At 38.0% G+C, this 12,212-nt stretch overlaps 1 protein-coding gene across 1 annotated transcript in view; it reads left to right on the top strand.

Moving 5' to 3' along the window:
* Svip (small VCP interacting protein) overlaps nt 1–7,849 on the top strand; it is a 53,503-nt gene extending 45,654 nt beyond the window's left edge. Inside the window, exon 3 of the mRNA XM_090388730.1 lies at nt 7,740–7,849. Coding sequence (XP_090244856.1) covers nt 7,740–7,754 — 15 coding nt within the window. The 3' untranslated portion in view covers nt 7,755–7,849. The remainder of the gene's footprint in view (nt 1–7,739) is intronic.
* The last annotated feature ends 4,363 nt before the right edge of the window (nt 7,850–12,212 follow it).

Raw genomic sequence — 12,212 nt, 5'->3', positions numbered from 1 at the left:
CATCCAATAAATCCACAAGCCTTGCTAGTGTGTGAGTGACCAACCCACAAATTCCAGTCCATATCTGGGAAATTAAAATCCCCCATTATAAGACTCTCTGATTTACTGGCCCACTGGCGCCTCCGTAGCCAGGTGGGAAGGAGCATCAGTGCGTAGCACACGCTTCTTGATTAGACCGGGGTTCGAGCCCATCACCACCAAATACGGATGATGCGGAAAGGTCAGGAAATGACCACCACATAGCCCGGAGCAATATGGCCTTAGTTGCTAATGCTCCTAAAAACCAAATAACAACAACAACAACTGGCCCACTCTATTTCCCTGTACAGTTTCTTTTGTGCAAGGCTCAAGGGGTAGAATTTTTTTCAGCCTACTCTGTACTTGTTAACAGGAGAGACTGCCTCTACAGGGATGGGATACACTTAAATAAAAAGGGTGGAAGAATATTTGCTGATGCTATCGAGGCAGTGTTAGGTGGGTCGGAAAACTCCTAGCTTGGGGGGATACAAGGACTAATAGATTAACAGTAGCCACTGACAGAGGTGAAAGTGATTCTTGCACTGCTTCTATTGGAATGAGCAGAAGCCTGGAAAACAATATGCAGGATATTTCAGAGACTGCTGGTAGTCATTGTGGAACAAGTAAACACATGGGTTGTGTTAGGGTAGCTAAGAATAGGAACAGGTGCATGTATACTGGCGTGTACACCAATTCTAGGAGTTGGGTAAATAAATTTGATGAATTTGAGGTATTGCTCAAAGCATCAAAAGCAGATATTGTTGGGATATCAGAGACGTTGTGTCACTCAGATATAAGGAATGCAGAACTGGAATTTGGGGAGTACAATGTGTACAAAAAGGATAGACAGGATAGGAAGGGAGGAGGGGTTATGCTATTAGATAAAAAACACATAAAATCCAAGGAAGTGAAGCCAGTCGACATCGCTGGACAGTGCAGTGTCGAGTCAGTTTGGTGTGACATAAGCATTGGGAGATCAAAATTGAGAGTAGGAGTGTGCTATAGGCCTAATGACTCTGATGAGTATAATAAGAAACTCTACAGGGAAATAGAGTGGGCCAGTAAACCAGAGTCTTATAATGCGGGATTTTAATTTCCCAGATATTGACTGGAATTTGGGGGCTGGTCACTCACACACTAGCAAGCTTTTGTGGATTTATTGGATGATTGTTTTCTACATCAGCAAGTTTGGGAGGCAACTAGAGGGAGTAATACTCTTGATTTGATTAGTAGCGATTCTTCATCCATTAAGAATCTGCAGATAAAGGAACCACTAGGTGCTAGTGATCACAGTGTGCTGAAGTGGGATTTACACAAAGAGGTAACTACCATCAGGGGTAAAGGGAAGGTTTTTTGCTTTCTTAAAGGCGACTATGATAGTCTGAGACTATTTAAATTCTATACAGTCTATATATTAAATTCTATGATGTTACCAACAGCAAATTCAAAATGGGAAGCATTCAAAGAACTTATCTTGGAATCTACTAGGCTTTATATACCAACTAAGAAATATTGTTCAAGGTTTAGGCCTAAATGGATGTCAGATCAACTAATGAGACATATGGCAGAGAAGAAAAATGCATGGGATACATATAAATTAACATGTGACTCAGAAGCCTATGATAGATATAAGTTGATCTGTAACCAAGTTACAAAGGAGGTTAGGCAGGCGAAGGCAGATTACGAGAAATATTTGGCAAAGGATGTAAAGTAAAACAGCAAAGAGTTCTTTACTTATGTAAACTCTAGAAGGAAGGGGATGAATCAAATTGGTCCACTTGATGTCGATGGTTCAACTGTTGATGATCCTTCTCACGTAGCTAACAAACTTAATGAATATTTTGTATCAACATTTACATATGAGGATTTATTCAGCGAAGGGAATGACAGAGGTGTATTCAACTCTGGCAGTAAGCTAAATAATCTTGTAATAACTGAGAGTAAACTGGAGGAGAAATTGTTGAAGATAAATACAAGAAAAGCACCTGGGGTGGATGGGATCTATCCAGTTATATTAAAGAAGGCAGCAAAGGAAGTAAGCAAACCCTTAGGCATAATTATGAAGGCTTCCTTGGACTCAGGGCAGGTACCCATAGACTGGAGATGTGCAAATGGGACCCCAATTCACAAAGGAGGATCAAAGTCCAACACAAGTAGGATAGACCTGTGAGTTTCACTTCTGTTCCAGGAAAATTAATGGAGGCACTAGTTTAAGAAGCACTGCAGGATCATCTAGACAAGACTTCAGTTATAGCTCGGACACAGCATTGTTTTGTTAAGGGAAAGTCTTGCCTGACCAATTTGATTGGATACTATGATGCAGTCACAAAAGAACTGGATGCAGAAAATAACTGTGATATTATATACTTGGATCTTAGAAAGGCTTTTGATACTGTTGCATGTGGAAGACTGCTGCACATATTGGAGCAGTGTGGCATTGGAGGCAAATTGCTGCTATGGATAAAGGGGTGGTTGAGGGGGAGAAGACAGAGAGTGGTAATCAATGGACACTGCTCATCGTAGACTAATCTTATTAGTGGAGTTCGTCAGGGTTCAGTGTTGGGTCCATTATTGTATTCTGTATTTATAAATAATATTGATGATGGTATATCAAGCTTAATGTCCAAGGTGGTAGATGACTTTCATCAACCGGTGAAATACCACCACTGTGCTTATTGGAGGCTTGAAGTGGTGAAACCAATGTTTGGTCTCTAGAGCAAAGTTTCCGGCATCCCCATACTTCTCCTTCAACCCATGCATGTTACTAAGTACTATAGGTTTTGATAATTTTCGTGTTTGGGGGTTTCATAAAAAAAAAAAAAAAAAGTTTCCAGACTGCAAAGGTTGGCAGGGTTGTTAAGGACAGTACTGATGCTATGCTGCTGCAACAGGATCTGGAAAGGTTGAGCAGATGGGCTGAGAGGTGGCAAATGAAGTTTAACATTGACAAATGTAAAGTACCACATAAGGGAAACAGCAACCCTAGAGCAACGTATCAACTCTGTGGTACTACACTGACAGTGGTAGAGAATGAAAAGGACCTGGGGGAATTATGCAGGCAGATATGAAGTTCTCTGAGTAGTGCAGACAGGCTGCAAGAGTAGCTCATGGTGTCTTGTCAATGATATACAGGAGTTTTTCTAGCAGGGATAAGGAGGTGATTATTCCCTTGTATAAGGAAACGGTCAGGCCACACCTTGAGTACTGTTTACAGGTCTGGAGCCCTCATTTCAAGAAGGATGTAGAGCTGCTTGAACGAGTACAGAGAAGGGCAACAAGAGTAGTGAATGGAACAAAGGGTTGCTCTTACGAAGAAAGGCTTAAGTTTTGCAAATTACAGTGTGTGGAGACTAGTCACCGGTGAGGTGATCTAATAGAGGTGTATAAGGCTTTGAATGGTTTGAGCAAGCTCAATGCTGATGAGATTCTTCCTCATCACCTGAGAGGGCATAAATTCAAATTGAGGAAAGACAGATGTAGGATAGACGTGTGGAAATTTGCCTTTAGCCAGCGGGTAATTGGTTGGTGGTACAGACTTCCATCCCTTTGTTGGTTAGGTTAGGTTAGGTTATCCCTTGTTGTGGAAGTTGATAGCCTAAATAAATTTAAGGGTCAGCTGTATAGGTATATCGAACGAACGCAGGGTTAAGTGGAAGTGTGCTGCTTTTTTTTGTTTTTATGGCTGATGCTGCATAAGCTTGGTTTCTTGCATCATTTGCCTCTACTAATGCTAATGCTAACACATTGCTGTGTCCGAGCTATAACTGAAGTCTTGCCTAGATGATTCTGCAATGCTTCTTTAACCAGTGCCTCCATTAATTTTCCTGGAACAGAAGTGAAACTCACAGGTCTATCCTACTTGTGTCGGACTTTGATCCTCCTTTGTGAATTGGGGTCCCATTTGCACATCTCCAGTCTATGGGTACCTGCCCTGAGTCCAAGGAAGCCTTCATAATTATGCCTAAGGGTTTGCTTACTTCCTTTGCTGCCTTCTTTAATATAACTGGATAGATCCCATCCACCCCAGGTGCTTTTCTTGTATTTATCTTCAACAATTTCTCCTCCAGTTTACTCTCAGTTATTACAAGATTATTTAGCTTACTGCCAGAGTTGAATACACCTCTGTCATTCCCTTCGCTGAATAAATCCTCATGTGTAAATGTTGATACAAAATATTCATTAAGTTTGTTAGCTACGTGAGAAGGATCATCAACAGTTGAACCATCGACATCAAGTGGACCAATTTGATTCATCCCCTTCATTCTAGAGTTTACATAAGTAAAGAACTCTTTGCTGTTTTTCTTTGCATCCTTTGCCAAAAGTTTCTCGTAATCTGCCTTAGGCTTCTGTGTCAGATGTTAATTTATACGTATCCCATGCATTTTTCTTCTCTGCCACAGGTCTAATTAGTTCATCTGACATTCATTTAGGTCTAAATCGAACCATATTTCTATGTTGATATGAAAAGCCTAATAGCTTCAAAGATTAATTCTTTGAATGCTTCCCATTTTGAATTTTCTGTAAATAATATCATCAGTTGATCCCACCGTATAGAATTTAAATACTGTCTCAGAACACAGTAGTCATCTTTACGTACGAAAGATAAAACCCTTCCCTTTACCCTTGATGGTAGTTACCTCTTTGAGTAAATCCCACTTCAGCACACTGTGATTACTGCCACCTAGTGGTTCCTTTATGCAGATTCTTGATGCATGAAGAATCACTACTGATAATCAGATAAAGAAATAAATCAGATAACTCCCTCTAGTTGCCTCCCGAACATGCTACTGTAGAAACAATTATCCAATAAATCCACAAAAGCCTTGCTAGTGTGCGAGTGACCATCCCATAAATTCCAGTCAATATCCGGGAAGTTAAAATCCCCCATTATAAGACACTCTAATTTACTGGCCCACTCTATTTCCCTGCACAATTGCTAATTATACTCATCAGATTCATTAGGCCTATAACACACACCCACTTTTGTTTTTCCTTTCCCAGTGCTTATGTCACACCAAACAGACTCCACATTGCATTGTCCACTCACATCAACTGGATGCACTTCCTTAGATTTTATGTGTTTCTTAACTAACCGCATAACCCCTCCTCCCTTCCTGTCCTGTCTATCCTTTCTGTACACATTGTACTCCCCAAATTCCAGTTCTGCACTGCTTATGTTTGTGTGACACCATGTCTCTGATATCCCAACAATATCTGCCTTTAATGTCTTGACTAGCACTTCAAGCTCATTGAATTTATTAACTATATCCCTAGCATTGGTGACATGCACCTGTTTCTACTCTTAGTTATCCTAACACCGCCCATGTATTTACTTGTTCCACTGACTCCCATCTGTCCTGGAAATTCCCATTGCCTTGCTTTCTAGGCTGTTGCTCAATTGCATTTCAATAGAAGTAGTGCAAGAATCACTTTTACCTCTGCCAACGGCTACTGTTAATCTATTAGTCCGTGTATCCCCCCAATCTAGCAGTTTTCCGACCCACCTAACACTGCCTCGATAGCATCAGCAAATATTCTTGCACCCTTTCTATTTAAGTGTATCCCATCCCTGTAGAAGCAGTCTCTCCTGTTAATTAACAAGCACAGACCAGGCTGAGAAAAATTCTAACCCTTGAGCCTTGCACAATATCTGCAGAGCAGAGTTGATCGACAAGGCGCTCATCATATACTCCCTCCTATCGTTCTGGGCAGAATTGCAGACACTTTGAAATTAAACCCTAACTCGTGGCTTTTTTTCAGCATTGTCTTGTACTTGTTAAGTAGAATGTGGGTCAGAGCACATTGGGAATATACCTTTAACTGCTCATGCTTGACCAGCATGACTTCTCCATATGTGGGACAGGTGGTCGGATAGGTACCACTAAGTTGCAGAATGCTAATCCCTTTAGCACTGTTAATTTGCGCAGCAGCACTAATTGCCTAAATTGCCTGAAGGCCAGAAATGCGAACACGGTGTACCGAATAAATTCTCTCCTAATCCATTTGCTATAGATAATTTTTTTCACTCAACAGAAACTATTTTAAATGTAACTTCCAAGGGGAATTCAAAATAATTCACTATAAAATGATTTTGTTAAACAGAGGTCTGAGTGAGTAATTTAGAATTACAAAAATGGTTATACAGTTTTATATCGTAAATATCTTAACAATAGACAGTAAAAAAATGCAAATTTAGTTAAATAATTTTAAGCTTATTTGAATAGTAGGTAAACATGTGAAAAAAATTTCGAAGTGCACTGCATCCAAATGTCACACGTCACTCTTAATAAAGGTGTCGGTACGCCATACCGTTGCGTACCATCCCAAAAAAAGCACTGGTTGCAAATGTAGTAGGAGCACCTCCACATTTTGGGAAAGAGGTTATGCATTCTTTCTAAAGTGATAGAATGTAGAGGGCTTGTCTCTAGGCCAGCCATTTCTCCACATCTAAACCTAGTAGATATCTTTCTGTGGGGGACGTGAAATAATTTGTGCATCCTGTGGCTCATCTTCATGTTACATTGAGCACCACTGACATGAAAACATGACACAGAACATGCAACAAAATATTTTGATATGGGAAATTACCTGGTTCAGGATGCAGGAGAACATTTCAAGCTTTGATGCAAGCATTCACTGTCAATAACAATGCACACAATTAGCAATAGTGATACTTGTGTGACGTGATGGTTTGTGCATGCCTATAACACACCATTTGTCATAATGAAGCAAGCATAATAAATATTGGCTGTTATCTGTTCTTCCACATGTTTCTTTTTGCTTACACATCATTTGTCTTTTTACCAAAAACCCTTCCTTTCCACTGTGCTATTTTCTGCACATCACTCTTGAAACCTCATGGTCAGATATGTTACTGAATCTTTCACTCTTTATTCTTGTTAACTATGCCTCTAATAAAAACTTCCCAGAACACTTTTTTCTTATTGCTTCTTGATGAGTTGAATCCTGGAATCTGCTCTGTGTGTGAGAATCAGTGGATCCAGAATATGTGAACCTGTAGTTGTTGATGGAAAGAGAGCAGATGGCTAAAACTACTGTTATTTGTGTCTGTCACATGGATGCCAGAATTTTCTAGTATTTCCTGGCAGCTGAGAAGTATAATTTGACTATACTTCTACCTTGTTTGGGTAAGAGTATTTACTTGGAAGTTTTGTTTCAGGCTGCACAGCAGACAAGGGAGTTTTATTTTGTTATTGCTAAATTATAAGGTCTTTCAAATAACATAAATTTTGTGTTGTTTATTTCCCACTAGAACACTAGAACATTCTGGCACATGGATGCCAGAATGTTCTAGTGTTCAGTATTTCCTGGCAGCTGAGAAGTACAATTTAACTATACTTCTACCTCATTTGTGTAAAGATGGGTATTTACTTAGAAGTTGCGTTTCAAGCTGCACAGCAGAGGGACTTTTAGCTTTGTTATTGCTAAAAATGGTCAATTATAAGGTCTTTCAAATAACATAAATTTTATGTCATATATTTCCCAATGGATTTTGCTATAGGTATTGTGTAAACTGAAGCTTGGTGTAAACTTGAAGAGACAAAATTATTTCAACAAATTATAATAAAATGAAATTATGAAATCAAAATATATTGGTATTGATGAATCTGTAATAATTTAAAACAATCTTTAAAAGCAAATTAATTATTTTAAAAAAAAATTCACAAATGTGTCTAAAGAAGCTTCTTTTTTTTTTCCAGTGGCAGGTTGGATAAGGATTATGGCGTGCCTGCGAAGTCCAGTGAATTTGTTGTTCTTTAGTTTTATTATGCTTGTTTTTTTTTTTTTTTTTTTTCATTACCATAAAACAGATGAAGTAAATTAATGTCAAGAGATTTATCTTGGCATAATTTAATGATTGATCTTTCTCATTACTATCAAGAAACTGTGAATATTTACATCTTACTGGCTTACTAATATAAATGTTGCCTCAAAACCACTTCTATATTTTTGTATCCCAGTCATGCCTTACAGTATATTTACATAAATTTCTCTAAAACCAAAAGATGTGTAACTGTTTTAATATACTGATGCTTTGCATTGTTCATACATTTATACATTCATGGCCATTTGCAATTATTGTTACTGTTGCAAAATATTTAAGTTAGGTTTTGGAATATTGCATGGAAATATAAATTGATGTGTTTAATATGTATGTATGTATGTATGTAGTGTTTAATATATAAGCAAAAATACCTTCAGAATTTACAAGTTTATTTTTGAATAGTGTGATGAATATCAAAAAAGTTGTTCTAGTCCATTATTATTGTTAACAGTAAGTACCATTCAGAGAAAAGAAACACTGATCTTTAGCCTTTTCATAAGAATTTTGTTTTAGAGTGCTAAAAACAATCATAAATATTATCAGAATATATGTAATATTATTTTAATATCTAGATAAAAGGACTAAATTGGACTATAGACTGTGGGTATAAGGAGATTTATAAGAATTAATATCAACAGCAATAAATAATGTGGATTGTTTTTTTAAAATGTGAATTGAGTGTGGTTGTGGGTATGCTTGTCTTTATGTGAAATGGAAAAAACTTAGGGTAATTGTACCATGGTATAACCTTTTGATAAGTTTCTCCTTTTAGTGATGGGATTTCCAAATGTCCAGTCGATTCACATGTTTGAACTGATTTTGGAAGAAAGAGGTGGAATTACAAATAATAATTTAAGAATACTGTCCCCTCCCCACAGAAATACTTTTAGTCTTATTCAGTGATGGTGACCAAAAATTAGACATCAAGACTTTAATCTTTATACTCACATTAAAGATGACTACTGTTATCCATGGGGCTTAGAGGGGAACAGGTATCCTGTGTGTTATCAGACACTCAGCCTAAAACACTGATGGATCCAATATCTCTCTATTACAGAAGATTTAGGAGAAGTCCGGTTGGCCTGCCTCCTTAAAATCCACTCTTGCACACCTTCTTGATGGTAAGTCCTGTTACGTCACTTAGGTGGCAACAAACGTGTAGAGTGGTTCTCTTCGAAATGCCTGGTCAGCGTGAAGAGGAAAAGACCAAACCCTCCAGCATATGACAGCACGACAAAGCAAATGGCTCTCAGTTCCCCAGCAGCTTTCACTCTTCCTCTTACGGCAGCGAGAGGATCAGAGTGGAAGCAGAGGGTGCTAAGAATCTCTGGGTACAACCAGGCTGCCATGCACGGAAATTGAACTTGGCCTGATATAACGTAAGATCACTCATCGGTGAAGACAGGATATTAGATCTGGAAAAGGAATTAGAAAATGTGAATTGGAATATCATTGGTTTGGCTGAAACAAGAAGAAGAAATGAATCACTTATAAGTTTATCAAGTGGAAATCTGCTGTACACCAATGGAAACAGTGAAAGGAGTGAAGGTGTAGTTGGGTTTCTGGTCCATAAAGATTGTAAAAACAACATTTTGGAATTCAAAAGTACATCACCAAGGGTGTCAAGACTAATACTCAAGATTTCTAAGAGGTACAAGCTAAAGATTATAATGATTTATGCACCAACATCGAGCCATGATGATGAAGAGGTTGAAGAAATGTACCGAAATTGAGAGTCTTCTAGATGAGCAGAAAACCCACTACACTATTATTATGGGGGACTTCAATGCTAAGGTTGGAAAAAGGCAGAACAGTGCAGAAAGAGGAACTATAGAAAATTTTGGAATTGGTGAAAGAAATAAAAGAGGTTAAAGACTTGTGTAATTTGCAGAATCTCAAGGACTGTCAGTAATGAACACTTTTTCAAGAAAAGGGTGAACAGAAAGTGGACATGGAAGAGTCCAAATGGATTAACAACTAATGAAATCGACTTCATCCTCACTAACAGAAGATATATTGTGAATGATGTTACTGTCCTGAATAAGGTAAATGTTGGAAGTGATCACAGAATGGTAAGATGTACACTTGATATAGATGTAGGAAAGGAAAGGAAAAAACTGACTCGAGTAAATAATACAAAGGTCTTTGAGATAACAGAAGAGGAGAAAAAGCAGTATGTACTGGAACTTAAGAACAAATTTGAGCTTCTGCAGACTGCTCAGGACCAAGATATCGATGAGGAATATTACAACTTTCTGAAAGTGATAAAGCCCAAGAAACCTATAGGGAAAAAGAAATCCAAAGAAGAAAAAATTAGTCAAGAAACACTTGTCATGATGAACTGAAGACAACAAATGAAGATCAAGAAAAACACTGACAGGGAATAAATTGATTATACTGAGTTATGCAAAGCCATTAGAGACTCAGAGAGGATATAAGAAGATTTAATACAAGAAAAGTAGAACAAGAATTAAGGGAAAACAAAGGATTTAAATCAGCAGCCATGAGCAGTAATACAGAAAGACAAATGATACTGAAACTGAAGAATAGCGATGGTGTACTTATAAACAGCAGAGAAGGCATAATTCAAATAGCAGAAGACTACTATAGAGAATTATACAAGGAGCGAGGGACTGATGCCAGCAGTGGGGAAGATGGATTGCAAAGTAGCAACTCATACGACATACCCGATATTCTTCCTGATGAGTTAGAACATGCATTGAAGAAAATGAAGAATGAGAAAGCCCTGAGGGAAGATGAAGTTAATGTAGAGTTGTTAAAATTGGGAGGAAGAGACATAACACAAAAACTGGCAAGGCTCTTCACAAAGTGCATTAGAAAAGGTGTGACACCTAAGCAGTGGAATAATGCAATCATAGTTTTGGCTGCATAAGAAAGGAGATAAATCAGAAATTGGAAGTTATAGACCAATTAGCTTGTTATCCCATATCTACAAGTTGTTCACAAGGTTCATTACTAACAGAATAGAAAGAATACTTGATGAGAATCAACCGAAAGAGCAAGCTGGCTTTAGGACAGGATTCTCAACTATGGATCACCTTCACGTAATATCACAGCTAATGGAGAAAGCAAATGAATATAAAACACCATTATGCCTGGCATTTATGGATTATGAAAAGGCATTTGAACTCCATACAGCATAAGGCAATGTTTCGGGCACTGGAAAGACAAGGCATAGATACCCCATATATTATGATTTTGAAGAAAATATATGAGAGTGCTACCTTCTTTATCAGACTAGACAAAGACAGTAGGAAATTTAAAATCGAGAAAGGAGTTCGACAAGGAGACACAATATCTCCGAAGCCGTTTACTGCTGCCCTTGAGGAAGCTTTCAGAAGATTAGACTGGTCGCAGAAAGGAGTCAGTGTGAACTGAGAGTACCTAAACCATTTACGATTTGCAGATGACATTGTGGTCATAAGCCACGATCCCAAAGAATTAGAGGAAAATCTTAATCATTTATGCACAGTTAGTAAGGATTTTGGACTAAAGATGAATATGGCTAAAACAAAAGTAATGATGAACAAGTATGCCACAGAAAGGGAAATAATGATTGAAGGAGCAGTAATTGAAAAGCTGGAGTCATATACTTATCTGGCACAAGTTATTAGCTGTAATAACGATAAATGGCTGGAAGTCAAGAGAAGAATAAATTTTGGATGGATAGCATTCAGGAAATATAGTCATATACGGAAGAGCAATATCCCAATTTGTCTGAAATGTAAAATAATGAACCAATGTATACTCCCCACCATGACTTATGGAAGTGCAACTTGGGCACTCGCCAAAAGAATGGAAGAGAAGCTGAGAACTACACAGTGAAGAATGGAACGAATTATATTGGGAATCAGACTGTTAGATAAGAAAAGAAACACATGGATTAGGCAGCAAACTCAAGTAAAGGACATTCTTATCAAAACTAAAGAACTAAAATGGTCTTGGGCAGGACATATAGCTCGAAGACATGATGACAGATGGACTAAGAAAATAACAGAATGGTACCCAAGAGGAGCTAGAAGAAAACCTGGAAGACAAAGGCGGAGATGGATAGATGAAATTCATGAGTTTTTGAGTAGTAAATGGATGGCCAGTGCTCAAAACAGAAGGAACTGGAAAGATGCTGGAGAGGCCTTCATCCTGCAGTGGATTGAAAATGGCTGATGATGATGATGACTGTTATCCATAGATGTTAAGATAGCTCTGTCAGGGCTACTGCCCTCTGATCATATAATGAGTGGCCTTTATTAGCAAACATATGATAAACTCTGAATAATGCAGTTATTCAGTATTATTTATGTATTATAAGAGTGTATGGAAGTAAACT

Source organism: Mastigoproctus giganteus, chromosome 14 (assembly GCF_048544385.1).
Source record: "Mastigoproctus giganteus isolate SK-2022 chromosome 14, ASM4854438v1, whole genome shotgun sequence".
Lineage (NCBI taxonomy): Eukaryota > Metazoa > Arthropoda > Arachnida > Uropygi > Thelyphonidae > Mastigoproctus > Mastigoproctus giganteus.
This window is presented reverse-complemented; position numbering and strand designations above follow the sequence as displayed.